The following is a 19155-nucleotide window of genomic DNA, read 5'->3' on the forward strand; positions in this document are numbered from 1 at the left end:
AGTTTCCTATGACAAGAGAGCACTTACTAAGTAGCTGACTGGGTATGGCATTGAACAAAAAGAATTATATAGCTCTGGCTATATATATACATGTATTACATGTATTAGTATAAACCCAAGTTGAGGAGACAGAAACCAAGAATATTAACACATTTTTACCATGCTGTTTCCAGGGCAGCAAAGTGAGTAGGAAATCTTCACAAAACTGCTGTGAAAAGTGTTGAAACTGATATTCTCCTATTCTCCAAAGGATGTGGAAAACTATTGAAAGTATTAAACCAATTTTGGATTTTAGTTTGGATGTTGGATGACTTGGTTGCATATACTTCGGGTAGGTTTCAGGCTTGCTGCTTTCATGTCAAAGGATGACAATGCACTAGACAGGGAAAAAGATTTAGGAATCAAAGATACTTTATTTCATCCCTCCCCAACATCCAGTGTAGAAGATACCATAGTTATCATCGAGGGCTTGCTGTGTGATAAACACGTTAGCACGTACATCACATACCTTCTCCTTTAATCTTTCAACAACACAACCATGTGAAAATAGGTGTTACCATACCCTTTTCATAGAAGAGGAAATTGAAGCTCCAAAAAGTAACTAAGATGACACATTGAGAAGGAAGCAGAGCAGAATTCTTGTCTACCTGCTCCTGAGCTCATTCTCTTAACCACTATTCAGTGAGGCAACAGTGAATTCCTTTAGCTGGGCCTCATAGCAAAGAGTACATATATAGTCTCCAAACTGGAAAAGGTATTAATGTCGGTTTGTGAGTTATGTATCAGGAAGCCTCAGTGGAGCTCAGGTTAACTACTACATCAGGTTTCATAGCTTTTAATGTCATTATATCAATTCAGTGGGAGAGCTGATTAACTCTTGCTATTGATTAATTACATCCTAAGAAATCTCAGTTGCAAGGGGAAGAAAATAATAAACCTTCGTGTCAAATTGTTGGGAATCTTGGAACTTAACTCCTAGAAATAGAGAGGTCCTCTAATTTGATAAAATCTTTCAAATTGAAACCCAAACTACAGTATTTAAAAGTATGTATTTCAAAATTTCTTGACGTCAGAAATACTGAAATATGTTTAAAATGTAATACACTATTAAACACTATAAATATTAAAGATTTAGATCACTACTTTCTTCAAGCAGCTGGACATGTATACAGGTGTTATTAATCTATTAGTTGGAAGACTAAGTAGCTGGCATTAGGATCGTACTGTGTGTGTACAGTACTATTTTTTAAGCCCACCATTTGCAATTGATTACACGGACCATCTGTAACTGTCTGTGAATCGTGTTGGGAGTTACCCCACTGACATTTACCGAACATTTGTCATGTAGCAAACTGTTTAGCATACAAGTTGACACATAATAGCTTTGAGGTTTCACTAAATCAACTTTAGACACTAGGCTATAGGTACAACCCATTGACATGTAATTTCCAGAAAAACATGGCTTATGATTTAAGAAAAGATTACCGCCTCACCCCAAGCCCTCTATGGGTAGACCAAAACGTCTTTTGTGACCAACGAGGTGACTCTGCTTCACTGATTTTCCTGTGAAACTATCCCGTTGGGGTGGGGTAGGGGAGGTAGGGGAGTCAAAAGTCGTGAGGAAAGAAGAGTAGGGACATTCAGCTGAAAATGAAGTGTAAACAGTGGGTCGTGACCAGTCGGTGGCTCGGGACTCGCCTAGGGGGAAGGAACGCGGCATCACTATCAAGGCTGTGGTTCGCGATGAACTCGGGGCTCCTCTCACTGGACGCGTTCGCGCTACCTGTCACACCGGAGGATCCGCAGGGATGCAGAGGGGACCGGGGAGGAGGGTACCCCAGGACCCGGAAGAAGGATGAGGACTGGCGGGTCTCCGCCGGCGAGGTGCTCTTGCGGGGGTCGCAGGGCGGGAAGGAGGGCGCGCTAGACCCCGCGGAGACTTCTCGTAGTCTCCGGAACCAGGCTAGGAGACGAAGGCGGAGCGGGTGACGGGGCGGGGGGGGAGGAGGGAGGCGGTGCTCGGTACTGCGTGCCCCTCCCCTAAGCCTCTCAGCCCCTCCTCCCAGACACGTGACCACAGCCGGCGGGTCCCCTTGCTCCCGCAGCGTAGCTCGCTCTGTTTCTTCCCTCCCGCCGCCGTGCCCTTCTTCTCCCCAGTTCCCATCCCTCCGCCCTCCCCCACCACCTTCTCCACGCCCCAATAGCGACTCGAGCTGCGAAGCGCCCGCCCCTCCGCCCTTTTCTTCGTTTGCTCATTGGCTGAGGCTTCAAGGACGCGTCCCGAGGGCGGGTAGCAGCCATTGGTGGGATGAGCAATCCGAGTTCCCGGATGAGGGAACATTCTGCAGTATAAAGGGAGCGGGGAAGGCGGGAGACAGCGCAGTTTGAATCGCGGTGCGACGAAGGAGTAGGCGGCAGGTTCTCGCTAGGTGTTTGACTAGTCCTCTCTCTGCCTTGCTTGTTTGAGCTTCAGCAGAATTTGAAATGGTAAACTTGGTGGAGGCGCTCGAAGACTCCGCGGGTTTTTGCCGGCGGGAGAAAAACCCGTTACAAACGGAGATGGGGTTGAAGCGGCAGCGGCTGGGAACGCGCGGAGACAGGATTTGGAAGAGCGGGGGGAGGTGTTTTGTCGGCGGCGAGCGGAGCAGCCTCCGATCTCGCGGCGGGCGGCGACGGTTGGGTGGCGCGCGCAGCGCCGCTGGGGGCCAGCGGGCGGCGAGCGGGTGGACGGCGGCGCGCGGCCGCGGCGGGCGCGCAGCGCGGGTCGGGCGGGCGGGGTCGCCCTTGCGGCGCGCGGCGGGCCGAAGACCCCGGCTGGGAACGGGGCCGCGCTCGCGCCCGGGCCGCGCCGCGGTGGGGGAGGGGCGCGCCGCCCTGGTAATCCTATATTCTGCGTTCCTTCTTCGCTCGCGGGCGTGTGCGCGCCGCAGGCTGGCGGTAAGGCTGGGAAGGACTCCGGAAAGGCCAAGACAAAGGCGGTTTCCCGCTCGCAGAGAGCCGGTTTGCAGGTCAGTGGTGGTTCGTGCAGTCTGGGAATCGTGGCGTTTTTCTTTCCTTTTCCTCTCTTGTTTATCATCACTCTAGATGAGCGTTTCGTCTTTGCGTGGGTGATGGTGTCGCGACTTGGTTTACCGATACAATAAATATCAGGGAGGGGGGCGATCACGTGTGTGGGTGCTGGGGCGCGTTGCTGCACCAGCGTCCGTTCCCCTTGCTTTGGCGCGCGTATAATTTTACCATCTTTGGCCCGTCTATCTTTGTGCATTTATGTTTGTGTATTCTAAAAATAAAGTTCCCGGTGGGCCGTATTCATCGACACCTGAAATCTAGGACGACCAGCCATGGACGTGTGGGCGCGACTGCCGCTGTGTACAGCGCAGCCATCCTGGAGTACCTCACCGCAGAGGTAAATGGGTGTACGCCTATAATCTGGGAAAGATTGGGGGGGGTGGGTGGGGGGAGGCGGCGGGAGGGAAGGAGGAAAGTGATGCAAGAAAACTCCCAGGCTCTAAACGCGGCGAGAAGCTTCTGACAACGCTAGAGGGGGCTGGTGTTCACGATGGGATCCTACTGGGCTTGAGTTTGCGGCTTTAGGAAATAAAATTGCGTGACCCCTTTATAGCTTTTGCGTATCTTGCCATTCAGGTAGTGGGGGAGATGACACTTGGTAGATACACGTTCATGAGGCTTTGATTCTTGTCAGGATCTTGAACATAAGGAAAGCGGGAAGGAGATTGATTACAGTCTGTCTTCTAGGTACTTGAATTGGCAGGAAATGCATCAAAAGACTTGAAGGTAAAACGTATTACCCCTCGTCACTTGCAACTTGCTATTCGTGGAGATGAAGAATTGGACTCTCTCATCAAGGCTACAATTGCTGGTGGTGGTATGTAAATACTAAAATTTTAATTTCTTTAGAGAAAAGAATTATTTGCTTTAATTCCCACTAGTAATTTTCAGTCTAGAAGAGGACACAGTATAGTTTCAGTGATCTGTAGTATGGTTGCATCATAAAATTTGATATCTGTATGTATTTCTGAATTTTTACTCTGCACGCTTCGGTCTCACATTTAAAGACGTCTTCCAAGTTGAACATTAAACTATCTTGGTTTTAAAGTACTATGTTATTTTATCCTTCTTCCAGGTGTCATTCCACACATCCACAAATCTCTGATTGGGAAGAAAGGACAACAGAAGACTGTCTAAAGGATGCCTGGATTCCTTATTATCTCAGGACTCTAAATACTCTAACAGCTGTCCAGTGTTGGTGATTCCAGTGGACTGTATCTCTGTGAAAAACACAATTTTGCCTTTTTGTAATTCTATTTGAGCAAGTTGGAAGTTTAATTAGCTTTCCAACCAACCAAATTTCTGCATTCGAGTCTTAACCATATTTAAGTGTTACTGTGGCTTCAAAGAAGCTATTGATTCTGAAGTAGTGGGTTTTGATTGAGTTGACTGTTTTTAAAAAACTGTTTGGATTTTAATTGTGATGCAGAAGTTATAGTAACAAACATTTGGTTTTGTACAGACATTATTTCCACTCCGGTGGATAAGCTCAATAAAGGTCATATCCCAAACTAGTTGTGTATAAAATCTGCTTGATTATAATAGGAACAGCTTTGTTTTGAATAGGTATCTTATCTAGCAATAACCTAAGCACATTTCTTTCCTTGAAATTAAACTGTTAATTCTGTAGATCAGCAGAGTCAGAAGACACAAGTATAATTTTTTTTGACTACTATGTAATGAACTATTAAAGGTTTTAAAACTTCAGCAGGAGCTGGAACATGGGACAAGTTGCTGTTTTCTAGGTTAAGTTTGACCATCTCCGTTTGTTAGCTGTGTTTGCTGTTTGTGACAGCAGCACTACGCCAGAGCACTGTGGTGGAGTTGGGTGGGAGAGGTGGGGAGCAGGTAGGGAAGTCCTGTACGTAGCTACCTCCACGGAAGGAACTTCCAGTTTAGACTGAGAATAGTGTTTCCTGTGTGCTGCAGGCTGTTTTGAAGGCTACTTGAATTAAATTGTTCAGTACACGGTAACATCTTTGGGGGACGTGCTATTCCCGTTTTACAGAGGGGAATCAGGATTTCTATGAAAGTCCTGAGTTCATATTTGCTGGCATGGCTAACAATATCTCTACTGAGCATTGTGTGAAAATGGTTATTTTGTAGTACGGATCATTTCGACACTTGGTTTCTGGCAAGTTCTTAATTTTTGAAATTTGGAAGAGGACATTACCAAGCAAAAAGTGGGCCCTTTCCCTTCACCGAGGAGACCAACATGACAGGGTACAGCATTTCACAAGGGGTGATGTTAAAATGGGAGAAGGGAGAAAACCCAACAAGTTTACTTATGTGATGGTAATACGCTCCCAAAGAGCTGATTTCCGCCCTGTTTCGGTCATGAAGCCTTATTAGGGTTGTGGTTTTCACCAGAATAAGTGCAAACTACAAATTATGTGTTTGCTTTGTACCTCTTGGATGTACTAAGTTTAATGGCATCTGGGTCGGAAAAATGGTGTATCGCTGAAATACGGCAATGAAACAGGAGTAAGGGTCAAACGAAGCTCTCCTGGGCTTCCTGAACACCTGTGCCGGAAGCGCGGTCCTCACCTGACGGAATCCTCCCGAGGCTGGGGGCCCAGAGGCGGGGCCTTCGATCCCTGGGAATCTTCCTGAAAACTGACGTCCCCACCCCGACCCGTCGCCCGGCCGCTATAGGGAGGCGGGCTGCCGCCCGAGCGGGCCGCCCCGGGAGGTCAGGGGGCACGGCACTGCCGCTGCGGGCGGTCGGGTCCCCGCCTCGGCGGAACCCCACGGCGGGCAGCCGGCCCGATATCGCCCGCACCCCTGCCCCCCAGGTCGGTCGACCCCGAGCCGGGCCGCGCCAGGCAGGGACCGCCGAGTCGGCTCGGGCGGTCGGGCCCGGGAGGTCCGTCCGGGGGCCGGGAGGGATGCGGCTCGAGCCGTAGCGGCCCGCGGGGGGCGGGGAGGCCGCCGAGAGGAGGCGGAGCCGCGAGCCCGCCAGCGCGCCGGGGCTCCGCCGCGGTCGCCTGCGCTCCTCCCCGCTCGCCTCCGCACGCCCCCGTCCCCGGCCGGCCTCGCCTCCTCGGCGACGGCGTCTTCCGCCTCTCGTCGCTGCGCTCCCGCAGGAAACGGAAGAAGGCGCAAGCCATGGAGGGGAACCGGGATGAGGCGGAGAAATGTGTCGAGATCGCCCGGGAGGCCCTGAACGCCGGCAACCGCGAGAAGGCCCAGCGCTTCCTGCAGAAGGCCGAGAAGCTCTACCCACTGCCCTCGGCCCGCGGTGAGGCCCTCGGTCCCCTTCTTCCGCGGCCGGTCCCCGGGCCGCCGCGCAGCCCGCCCCCGCCCCACCATCGCTCCTCTGGGAGCCGCGGGGCCCCCGGGCCCCACGACCCCGCCCGCCCGACCCCCCGGACGCTCCTCCCCGACACACCCCCGCCCCGGCCCTGACCGACCCAGCCGGGCCCGCTGGGGACCGCCCGAGACTCCCTCCGCGCCAGCTTGCCTGCGAGATGCCGGCTCTCAGCCGGCAGGCGAGAGTTGCCGGTTCCCCGGTCGGTTTTCGTAAATGTCCAGCTGTCATTCTTCCAGGAGATTCGTCTGGTACTGTCTTTCCAGAGTGAGGCTTTATATCTGGGTGTGTGGGTGTGTGGCCTCCTCCCTCCTCATCTTCACCCCCAAATAAGGTCTAGGCCCCTAATGAAGTGAGAGGAACGGGGAACTCTTGGTGATTAATGTACAGGTCCCTGGTTCCACCGCCTCTGGGGTAGGAAACACTGTTGCCAAAGCAGACGTTTTCGAACACCTGAGATGACATTGCTTTTCCGATAGAGAATTCTTTAGAAGAGAGGAGCACAAGAATGATAGAGTCAGGAATGATTTGCTAAGTAGTATCCGATTCGATAGCACCATAATTATCGGCAAATGAGGCACATGTTTAGGAATAGAGTACTGGACTTCCTTTAGTCGAAGTCCTGTTCTTGTCCTGCTTTCTAGGCTGTAAAGTAATTATAGCCAGCATGTATTGAGCGCTTACAAAGTGTCTAGTGTTTTACATGAATTGTTTCATTTACTTCCCAGAACAATCCTAGGATTCATTTGACCAGGTTTACTCATATGGAAACAGACTTTTTGATGAATGAATGAATGAGTGAATGAATGAAAATAACTTACCCAAGGTCAGACAGTAATTAGTAGCAAAGCTAGAATAATACTACTTGAGCTCTCTAGCTCCAAAAGGCCCTTCACCACTACACTCCATTGTCTGGCCGATAGGATACTGTTTCACTTGAGGTTCAAGATATTTCCAGGTTAAGAAGAAAATTATCAGTAAGTAAGAATGTGGGGCGACCTGTTTCATTTTGTTGTTGTTTTCTTAATTTTTTTCTACATTGTTGAAGCCCTTGCATTCTGTACTTTTCTCTATCCTTTTCATTACACTGCTGTTAAGTACTGTACCAGGGAGGACAGGAGAGGGAAATGAAAGAAAAGTTAGTGATTTTTTTTTTTTTTAATGTGGCAAAAACACAACAAAATTTACCAACTTAACCGTTTTTAAGTGTATAGTTCAGTCGTGTTAACCATTTTCACATTGTGGTACAACAGATCTCCAAAATTTTGTCTTACAAAACTAAAACTCTATGCCAATTAAACAATTCCCCATTTCCCTACCCACCCAGACCCTGGCAACCACCACTGTAATTTCATTTAAAAATTTGGCTACTTTAGATAACTTATATAAGTGGAATTATATAGTACTTGCCTTTTTTGACTGACTTATTTAACTTAGCATAGTGTCCCTGAAGTTCATCCATGTTGTAGCATAAATATAACAGGAGTTCCTTTTTGAAGGCTGCATAATATTCCATTGCATATATATACACCACATTTTCGGTATCCATTCATCATCTATGAATAGATTGTAGTTTCCATATCTTAGCTACTGTGAATAATGCTGCTATGAACATGGGTGTGCAAATACCTCTTTGTGATCCTGCTTTCACTTCTTTTGGATATATACCCAGAAATGGGATTGCTGGATCATATTGGTAATTCTGTTTTCACTTTTTTTGAGGAACTGCCATACTGTTTTCCATAGCAGTTAACACCATTTTACATTCCTACCAACAGTGCACAAGAGTTCCAGTTTCTCCACATCCTCACTAACACTTGTTATTTTCTGTTTGTTTGCATTTTGGTTTTTGATAGTAGCCATCCTGGCAAGTGTGTGGTGATATCTCATTATGGTTTTGATTTGCATTTCTCTAACAATTAGTGATGTTGAGCATCTTTTTATTTGCTTGTTGGCCATTTTTATATCATTTTTTGAGAAATATCTATTCAAGTCCTTTGCCCATTTTTAAATTAGGTTATTTTTTTGTTGTCGAGTTGTAGGAGTTCTTTATATATTCTAGATATTAACTCCGTATCAGATATGTGATTTGCAGGTTTTTTTCTCCCATTTTGTAGGTTTTCTTTCATTCTGTTGTTTCCTTTGATGTACAGGAGTTTTTTAAGTTTGATATAGGGCCATTTGTCTATTTTTGCTTTTATTGCCTGTGCTTTTGGTTTCATATCCAAGAAATCATTGCCCAGAGTTAAAATTTTTTGAATTTCTCTACTGTATGAACACATGATTTCATTTAGTCATTGTCTAGTCTTAGAGGGACAGTTTTAACATTGAGCGTGTAACCACTCGAGACAGAATACCTTTGCTTTTGAAGCCTTGCCCAAAACTAGCTTGTAACCTTAATCTTGGGCAAGTTAGATAACCTTTCTAGCTTTTAGCACTTTTGTCTGCAAAATGGAACAATAAGGTACTGATTTCATAGGGCTATTATGAGAATTAAATGAGTTAATACATGGAAGGCATTTAACAGCACTCAATTATTTTGGTATCATTTCCATTTAACAAGTGTGAGGCTTTGAGAATTTTTGAACTTGTAGTCTGTAATTCTATCATACAAGCAACTTGAATCAATCTGCTAATACTAAAGATACTGTAAGATATCAAAGCACAACACGTTGCTCTTAAAGACATGAACATAGGGAAAATTAAGAAAATAACAGTGAAAGTTAATAGTACAATGTATTGTAAGGCAATATGTGATTACCAAATAAAGTGGTTGATTACAGTTGTGGTGTAGTCTGAAGACCTTATTCAGGTGCAGACTTTGCCTCTGACAGCTTTATAACCAGGGATGAGTTGCTTAACGTTGCCAAGCCTTGTTTAGTTATGAGTAAAAGGAAGATTTCATCACAGGGCCCATGTGAACATTAGCTGAGATAAGTCACGTGCAAATACTTAACGTGTATTTTACATAGAATGTTCTCAGAAGATGTTTATTGGAATAATTTAAGAATTCAGGGGAGGGAAAGATCTAGAACATTTGTATAAGTTCCTGATAAAATATTTAGTGTAGAAGGGAATTAAAGCTATTGGTTAAAATGGAATTTAAAATTTTTATACCTGAATTTCACCTATTCTAGACTACCCTCAAATCCTTATAACTCAGAGTTTTGATGAATGTTTTCATGCTAAGATAGGCAAAATAAAACATTGCATTTTGATTTCTCTTATTTTTATATAGTGAATGAGAAGATGTGAGACTAAGTTCTAGCTAAATTCCAGAATTTTTGTCCTCTTTACATTTTATTCTTGCCAGGTGAGAAGTCTGATTGATAAACCACTTTAAAAAACTGGCAAGAGTTTCCCTTGAGGAGAAGCATCTTCAAATGAATCTAGGACATTGTTGCTTTCTAAGTATTTAGTTGAGAATATTATTTTACAGTTTATTTATTGCAGTGGACTTCTAAGCAAATTAAATTTTACAGCTTTCAAATATTTTCATACTGTGAGTTTGGTTTATGTTTGAAAGGATTGATATATGTATATGTCTACTACATAGGACATATAAATATTCTGGAAAAGTAATGTCAGCATGCGAAAGTAAATTGCATTTTAGTTTCTTAAACTGTACATTTATTGGATTATTGATATGTTTTGGATTTTTACAGAGATAGTCTCACTGTTTTAATTCTTTACACTGGTATTTTAATACTTTAGTGTTTCATATAATTGGCAGGCGGTTTGAAGTATAGATTTTTTTTTTTTCAGAGAAAAGCATTTTAATTGTTTTCAAGAATTTCATAGTAATTTGAACCAAATGGCAGCCTCCAGCCTCAAAAAAGTCCATCCTGTGTCTACTTTATTGAATGGATAACTGACGTATAATTTGCAGCATCTATCTGCACAATAGCAATTAAAATAGTCCTCTTTTTATTTTTCCCCTCCGATGAGACATATGTGTGTAGATTTTTCTTCTTTTTTTTTTGCTGCATTATTTTTAAATTTAAATCTGATAAAAAATTCAAAGTTCTGCCCCCCTTTGTCACACTTAAATTGGTAAAATAAAGCTTTTAAAACTGTCATTTCACATCTGGAGTATTATCCAGCCTATTCCTTTCAAGACAATTCCGTTTTCTTCTGTTTCTGACTTAATCAAAATTTAGTGACAAGTGTAAATGATACATTCAGAACAGTTATTTTGATAGCACCAAGTGTTACAAAATGATCTCCAAATTTCAGCTAATAACCAAACTATTTCAGACATTATAGTTGAAGAAAGAATATTGAATTTGGTTTGAACCTTAATTTAATGGTTTTGTGCCCCTACATCCATAACTGTCTTTCTGATCCTCGATTTCCTCATCTATAAAATGGGGATATATTTATTCAACAAATATTTACTGAATCCATACTTCTTTGTGGCAGGCACTGTTCTAGGAACTAGGGAGTCAGTGAACAGTAAGAGTTCTTATCCTCTGGGAGCTTACATTCTAGAAGAATGAAATAGGAAGTATCTGCTGGACACAAAAATGGCTCAATTCCTGTCATTCCCCTTTCCTTTCCTGGGTCGCAGTTTTATCTGTAGTCTTCACAGGATTATTATAAGGTTATTTTATTAAGAGCTATAAGAATTTCATGTATTACTATTGAATACTATGGCAAAAGTATTTGGATGGTGGCTTGGAGTTAACAATATAGTATTCGTCTCTTTTCTGTCATTTTTTAGTTACCTATTTAAGCATAAAATAATTACCTTAAGTTAGGATTAATCTCCGTTTGGATTCAACTACTCATTCCCTTCTTAGTTAACATGTAGTTCTCCTTGCCTTGCATTTATTCCTTGTATTATTTATGTATATAGTTGTTCCTTTCCTACATTAAAAATTCCTCTGCTGTCAGGAACTATTTTAATGTTAATCATCTTTTCTACTCTTAGGGTGTCTAACTGTTTTGCATATACTTGTGGCATCTGTAAAGCCTAGATTTTCTGAAATAATACTTGTTTATATAATTTTATTCCCTTATCAATGAAGACAATTTGTTAAATAAATAAATGAAAAAGTTATAGCTGTAAGCCTTTTCATGGTAATATATTCACAAATGAAGTTTTTCCATAATCGGACAAGTGTGCAAAAATGTATGTATAAGGGTTGTCACTGTAGCAAAAATTTGGAAAGAGTCCATCAGTGGGAATTGATTAAATAAATTGCATTGCATTCATATACTATGCACCTATTAAAAACGATGATGTGCCTCAGTAATTTTCCATCCACTGACCCACCTCACCCTGCTTATTGGCTACAAATTCCCAGCTGCCTTAATGAATTCAGAGTTCAGCCTGCTCTCTCTCCCCTATTGCAATAGTTCTGAATAAGGTCTTAAAAAATAAAGATGATGTGGACCTAGATTTATTGCTATAAAATGATATATACATTGAATTATGAATTTAATAAAGGTAGGCTACAGTCATATGTAGATTATTCTCGTTTTGTTTCAGAATATATAAAAAGCTAGACAGCTAGCCAACTAGAGTAACTAGAGTTAAATATACCAAAATGGTTGAGTGATTTTTTTTCTTGTGTGGGATTTATAAGTGATCTTCACTTTGTTATGTCTTTTTTAATGAGCTGAACAACATTACTTTTATAATCACACAAAAGCTATTTCCAGTTTGCGAGGAGGAAGGAAAAAAATCCTTTTTTCAAATCATGTGTTCTTATTTTAGGTTTTGTTAGTGATGGACATTATTTATAACAGGTGTGCAGCAGAACCTTATGAAATAAAAACAGATCTTGGTTTTTCACTTTTGGATTATCCACATAACCATTTTTAATACTATATTTACTTTTCCACTGGTCCTTAATATGGGGTATACTTAAAGTAAGTACAAATTACATTAAAACCACAAGCAAAGCTGTTTGTCTGGAAAGTGAACACATAAAATAAGGTTGCATAGTTTTAAAACCAAAAGTAAATGTAATCTGGTTTATAAGTACTGTATCTGCCCAACTAATGTTTGTAATACTGCACATTATTGTAGTAACTGAGATCTCATATGATAGCTAAGACATTTAATAAATCAGAAAAGGCCAATGTGTTCTAAATTCTGGCAGTATTTGAACTGACTCACATTACCTTCTCAGGCATTGGTTCCAGTGATTGTTAATCCAGAAAACCTTGCTGAGTCCATTTTTAAGATGATAAAACTGGGTAGTGAGACCCAGAGGTAATGGAACTTGTCCAAATTTTCACTCTTCTGGAGCCAAAGAGTGCTTGGCGTGAGTGCATGTATACACACGGCCATCGTTAAGCACAGCTCCTACGCATGAAATTGTAGAAAGATTTTCAGTATCATAATAACTTGAAAATTTTATGCAACTGTATGATCCTGTTTTAGCAATATCTAGCATCTAGCCGTTAACATGGAAGATGTCCATGAAAGAATGTGTATGTGCTAAGAATGAAAGGAAATGTACAGATAACTTCTAATTAGCATGCATAGGGACTTTGTGGCCACCTGCAAATGTAAACACATATAACCACTTTCACATCTGGCTTTAACAATTTTTAAAAAATAATTTTTTCTTTTATTGACTGAAATACTTCTATAAAGAGACACTTTCCCCTCACCTGTCTTAGGGTTACACAGTGGTGCAATTCATATAGGAAAGGCAGGATATGGTAAGTGCTTGACTGCTTTTATCAGTTTTCAAGAAAAGGAGTTGGCTCCCCTTTTCCAAAAGCAGATAATATTATTTTTTAGATTTGGCCAGTGGGAACCCCTTTAGGTTAGCTCCTGAGTCCTATAGACACATTCCCAATAGTCTTTAATAGTTTCCTTTCTCTGGTATAACAGGAAGTTTCAGGTTCCTCTTATATATTCCCTATACTAGACCTGGAATCAACCATATCTCCAATAAGCCCTGGTTTCTTTTAGTGGAAAATGGTGTTTCAGTATCACAATCTGGTACTAAGGATGCTGTGGCTAATAGATTGTTCATTGTTTCTGAGCCTTTTCAGTGTACAGACTAGGGAATTTTTTTTTTTTTAAGCTAAAACAGCTTAATAAGTTTATACTAGTAAGTCCAATTCAAGTTAAGCACTTTGGGGTGTTTAAACTTTTCTCACTTCTATTTCTATTTTTTTCCTTCCACAGTAGTAATCCTGGTTTTCAAGGCCATGGCAAATGATAGACTATGTCATGATTATTTATTTGCTTTATGCCACATCATATACAGAATAGTTTCAGTGTAATATTACCAATATTACCTCACTGATAAAAATTACTGAAAACAGTTATATTTTCTTTTCATATACTCTCTCTATTTTCCCTCCATATTTTAGCTTTTTTAAAATTCTGAAATACTTTCAAACTTATAGAAAAGTCTTAAAAATAGTGTAGAGTTCCCTATGTACATTTCACTCAGGCTTCCTATTTGATAAAATTTTACTGCAGTTGCTTTATCGTGCCCTCCCTCTCTCTCCCTGCTATCTCTCCCCCACCCACACACATACACAATTTGTTCTTATTATATTTTTTCCTGAACCAATTAAGAGTAAGTTGTAGACATGATGTCCTGTTACCCCTAAATAATTCAGTGTATGTTTTTTAAGACAAGGACACTCTTACATAACAACAGTATAACCATCAGATTCATGAAAGTAATGCATGTACCTCATTCAAATTCTGCCGGTTCTCCCAGTTATGTTTTTGATAGCAAAAAGGACATATGTTGCATTTATTTGGCATATTTTGTTCTCTAGATATCGTTTTTCTTTTTTTTTTAATTTTTATTTTATATTGGAGTATAGTTGACTAACAATTGCTTGTTTAATCAAACAGTTAACAATGTTATGTTAGTTTCAGGTGTAGAGCAAAGTGATTTATTTATACATATACGTGTATCTATTCTTTTCTCAAATTCTTTTCCCATGTAGGTCATTACAGAGTATTGAGCAGAGTTCCCTGTGCTCTACAGTAGGTCCTTGTTGGTTATCTATTCTAAATATAGCAGTGTGTACATGTCAGCCCCAAACTCTCAATCCATCCCTCCCTAACCCCCGCCCCCCGTAACCAAACCATAAGTTCATTCTCTAAGTCTGTGAGTTTGTTTCTGTTTTGTAAATAAGCTCATTTGTATCATCTTTTTTAGATTACACATGTAAGTGATATCACATGATATTTGTCTTTCTCTGTCTGACTTCACTTAGTATGATAATCTCCAGGTCCATCCATGTTGCTGCAAATGACATTACTTCATTCTTTTTTAATGGCTGAGTAATAGTCCATTGTATATATGTACCACATCTTCTTTATCCATTCATCTATCGATGTACATTTAGGTTGCTTCCTTGTCTTGGCTATTGTAAACAGTGCTGCAATGAACATTGGGGTGCATGTATCCTTTTGAACCATGTTTTTCTCTGGATATATGCCCACGAGTGGGACTGGGATTGCTGGATCATACGGTAGCTCTATTATTAGTTTCTTGAGGAACCTCCATACTGTTCTCCATAGCAGCTGTACCAGTTTACATCCCTTCTATTTTCTTTCTTGATCTTGGCATTTTTCACGAGTGCAGACCAGATATTTTATAGAATTTCCCTCAATTTGGGTTTGGCTGACATTTCCTCATATGAATCTTTGGCAGGCATACCATGTTCTTAGTGTAACTTATCAGAAGACATGTTATGTCGATTTGGTCCTTACTGGTGAAGTTAACTTTGATCACTTGGTGAAGTTGGTGATTACCAGGTTTCTCCACTCTAAACTTACTTTTTTTTTTCCCCCTCTTGTAATTAATAAATATTTTGTGGGAAAATACTTTGAAACTGTAAATGTCCTGTTCCACAGCAGACTTTCACCAACCCCTTTTAGCATCCATTGATGATTCTTTCCAGAATACATTTCCGATGGTTGCCACATGTTGGTTTTTTATTCCATTATTTCTTCTGCAGTTTATTAGTTGGCACTCAACTTTATTTATTAGTATGGATTCATGGATTCCTATTTAATCCATTATTATCGTTATTCATTTTGATGCTCAGATTGCCTCAGATTTAGTCAGTAGGAGCCCCTTCAAGCTGGCTGCTATGTCTTTTTGACACGTCCTCATCATTCTTTGAACTTCCTTACTTTCTGGCACAAAAAAGTTTTCAAGCTTACTTTTTACTTTCTCTGCCCTGGGAATCAGTTCTCTCCCCAGGAGTCCTGATTCTTTTTAGTGGATAATGGTACTTAGAAACTAAGATATAGACACTTGATAAGCTCGTTGCTACAGGTGTGTCATTGCCTCTAGGTCCTCTTGGTAGAGCTAAGAAATATATGTATGGGGACTTCCTGGTGGCACAGTGGTTAAGAATCCGCCTGCCAGTGCAGGAGACACGGGTTTGATCCCTGGTCTGGGAAGATCCCACATGCCGTGGAGCAACTAAGCCCGTGCCCCAAAACTACTGAGCCTGCACTCTAGAGCCTGTGAGCCACAACTGCTGAGCCCATGCGCCTAGAACCTGTGCTCCGCAACAAGAGAAGCCACTGCAGTGACAAGCCTGCGCGCCACAACAAAGAGTAGCCCCCTCTCGCCACAACTAGAGAAAGCCAGCGTGCAGCAACGAAGACCCAGTGCTGCCAAAAATAATAATAATAATAAATAAATCTTTAAAAAAAAGAGAAATATATGTATGTATGAATGCATGTATGTGTGTGTATGTTGCATGTATGTATGTGTATGTATATCTGTGTGTTATATATGTTTGTGGGTATACACATGCCTGTAGTAGTTTAATCTATATTAATTTTGCAATCTGTGCAAAGATTCACACACCTCCGTTTGAAGTCCACAGGGTTCATTCTAACCTTCTGCGTTTTCATATTTGTAATTCCATTTTCTTTGTTTTTTTAAAATTTTATTTTATTTATTTATTTTTGGCTGTGTTGGGTCTTCGCTCCCGCATGTGGGCCCTCTCCAGCTGCGGCAAGCGGGGGCCACTGCTCGCTGTGGCGTGTGGGCTTCTCATTGCGGTGGCCTCTCCTGCTGCAGAGCACGGGCTACAGGCACACAGGCTTCAGCAGCTGTGGTGCACGGGCTCAGTAGTTGTGGCTCGCGGGCTCCAGAGTGCAGGCTCAGTAGTTGTGGCGCGTGGGCCTAGCAGCTCCGCGGCATGTGGGATCCTCGTGGACCAGGGCTCGAACCCATGTCCCCTGCATAGGCTGGCGGACTCCCAACCACTGTGCCACTAGGGAAGCCCCCTGTAATTCCATTTTCTGACAGTAAGAAATGTGGCTCCCGTTATTATCAATTTACTTATTTGTTCATTTTTCCCCCTGTATGTAATGAGTTGCATTTTTGATCCCATTGGTGCAGGCCTATCAAGCTCAGCCATGCTTTTGGCTATGAGTGCTTCCTTGGTCCCAATAAGTTTCTTTGGTCCAGGCTTCAGCTGCCAAATGAAAATAAAAGGAAGAGAAGACAAATAATCTTTTTTTTTACAAGTAAAAGGAAAGACAGAGGGAGCCTACCATTTACAAAATATTTGAACCTATCTACGGTGTCAAGAGTATATTATTATTACGTACTATGTGCTCTCTTTTAATTGTTGTTCAGTTTTAACTCAATAGGTCACTGTACATTTAATGTTCACCATCAGTCCTTATGTCATTGTATGTCTAATTTTGGATTCTTAAAGCCTGTTTTCTAGTAGATTTCTAGGAAGGCCTTGTGGGAACTATGCTCCCTAAGTTCTGGAATGTTGAAAACAGTTCAACTGTGGGTCTTAATGCTTGAAGTTAGTGAGGGATACAAAATCCTTGGCTCAAATTTTCTTTCTGTGGGTATCTAAATATATATTTCTATTGTTTTATGTAAGTACTACTGATGAGCAAAGTCTGATGACAATCTGATTTTCTTTATAAGAGAATAAGCCATTTGATTTTTTTGACTAGATGCCCAATTAATTTTACTAGAGTATATCTTGATGTTGGTTTTTCTGGGTCAGTATTCTTAGGTACATGATTTGCCCTTTCATTATGTGGTTTCAGATGTTTTTATTTTTATATCAGAAAAGTTTTCTCCAATTATTGTTATATTGGTTTAATTTCCTTTATTTTTCTTCTTCAGGACTCATTATATGTATGTTGGATCTTCTTTAACTATCTTTGATATTTGCCATTTTCTTTCTAATTTTTTGCCTTTTTCATTTGTTTTAATTAAAAAATTGTCCTTTTTATGTTCTCTTTAATTTACACAGCAGTTCTGTTGTGTTTATTAACTCTTTGTTTCTTCTAGTTTAATTCTTCTTTTTTGAATTGATTTTTCCTTTTCTTTTTTTCTGTCTCCTGAGTTTTATCACCTAAGCTATGGGTAGATAATTTTGGGGGTTTTAATTCTAATTTATGTTGTTCTTTTGTATTGTGAATAATTTTTAAAAGTCTTTTCAGCTTGTTTTGAAATAGTAGGTTATAGTGTTTACCTATTTTGTTGGCAAGTCTTTGTGGTGTGCTTTCATTGTGTTCAGAGATTTATCCTGTTCTTTTTTTTTTAATGTAACTTTGTATCAGATTTCACGTCTATCATTTTCTTTTATTCATTTTTATGTGAAGTTAGTTAGCCTTTCTAAATACACAGAGATCTTCTCCAGTTTCTGTGTAATGTTTGAAAGTATGTCACCTTGCTATATAAGATCTCCTCACTCCTTTCTCCTTCCCCACTTTATCTGGAATTTTGCTTTTCTTTTTTTTCTATTGCCTCTCGTCTCTTCAGTTTGGATCCTGTTCCCAGCAGTTTCTCCTTGGTGTGGCTTTGTTCTGGAGGAGAGCTTTGACTGATTAGTTTTGAGAATTGTAGTGACTGGATGCCCTTAAGAGTTTATTGTGAACCCTTTCAATCACATGCTATTGTAGTGAGCAAAACCCATTCCTTTTTATTCACTTTTCTCATTTTCGCCTGCTCTGCCTCATAGAGAGTCCTTGTTGGCTATTTTGCAGTTATTTTGTTCTGTGGACTGGTAAAACGCCCTGTTACTGTCCTCTGCTTTTTCCTGCACGGATGATACTACCCACATAGATCTTGTAACTATTGGTGGCTTGTCCCCACCTTGTATTTTGGGATTTTGTACATGAGGTTTTGATTTTGCTGTCTAATTGCTCTAATTTATGAGATTTAAAATGTAAGCTGCTGTCTTCCCAGAATTTCCACAAAATTTTTCATATTAAAAAGTTGTGAACCACTACCCACTAGACCGTGCTGGCTTCTGCTCTCAAGGTTAATGTGATTGCATTGAATGTGAACTAAACTATAGTTAAAAATTAACTATATGTTATTCTTATATTGTTAATAACTACTAGATTGGTGTCTAATTAAGAGCCTTTCTGTACCATCTACAGCTAGATTGTTATAAAAACTGAATATCTTATGTCTTTGGTGACCTCTTGAATGCATTAGCTAGGAAAAAGATATGGAAGAAATTTCTCATATATAAAATATTAAGAATAATTATCGGGAGTTCCCTGGTGGTCTAGTGATTAGGATTCAGCAGTTTCACTGCTGTGGTCCAGGTTTATTCCCTTGTCAGGGAACTGAGATCCCACAAGCCATGTGGCAATGACACTGCTGGATTTTTAAAAATATATATATAACAGCTTTACTGAGCTGTAACTCACATACCTTACAATTCATTTAATTAAAGTATACCATTCAGTGGGTTCACAGAGTTGTGCAACCATTACAGCAATTAATTTTAGAACATTATCTTCATCACAGAAAGAAACCTCATACTCACTA

The 19155-nt window shown here is 41.0% G+C and overlaps 2 protein-coding genes across 4 annotated transcripts in view; both read left to right on the top strand.

Moving 5' to 3' along the window:
• Nucleotides 1-2304: 2304 nt before the first annotated feature.
• On the top strand, nucleotides 2305-4555 carry LOC133092390 (histone H2A.Z). The gene is made up of 5 exons (XM_061191681.1): nucleotides 2305-2487; nucleotides 2931-3008; nucleotides 3293-3406; nucleotides 3757-3886; nucleotides 4145-4555. The coding sequence occupies exons 1-5, from the start codon at nucleotides 2485-2487 to the stop codon at nucleotides 4204-4206; spliced, it is 387 nt and encodes a 128-aa protein (XP_061047664.1). The 5' UTR covers nucleotides 2305-2484; the 3' UTR covers nucleotides 4207-4555.
• Nucleotides 4556-6064: 1509 nt separating this feature from the next.
• Nucleotides 6065-19155, top strand: part of DNAJB14 (DnaJ heat shock protein family (Hsp40) member B14) — a 42979-nt gene continuing 29888 nt past the window's right edge. For 2 of the 3 annotated variants that reach the window (XM_061191683.1, XM_061191684.1), the window contains exon 1: nucleotides 6065-6310. In XM_061191683.1, the coding sequence (XP_061047666.1) occupies nucleotides 6178-6310 (133 nt within the window). In that variant the 5' untranslated portion in view covers nucleotides 6065-6177. The remainder of the gene's footprint in view (nucleotides 6311-19155) is intronic. The other variant, XM_061191685.1, reaches the window with a different exon arrangement.

Source organism: Eubalaena glacialis, chromosome 5 (assembly GCF_028564815.1).
Source record: "Eubalaena glacialis isolate mEubGla1 chromosome 5, mEubGla1.1.hap2.+ XY, whole genome shotgun sequence".
In the NCBI taxonomy this organism is placed as follows: Eukaryota; Metazoa; Chordata; class Mammalia; order Artiodactyla; family Balaenidae; genus Eubalaena; species Eubalaena glacialis.

Excerpts from the sequence above, each read along its gene's own strand:
- LOC133092390 (XM_061191681.1), top strand. Across the intron at positions 3,009-3,292 it reads CGCAGAGAGCCGGTTTGCAG|TTCCCGGTGGGCCGTATTCA; the intron begins GTCAGTGGTGGT and ends CTAAAAATAAAG. Across the intron at positions 3,887-4,144 it reads GGCTACAATTGCTGGTGGTG|GTGTCATTCCACACATCCAC; the intron begins GTATGTAAATAC and ends TCCTTCTTCCAG.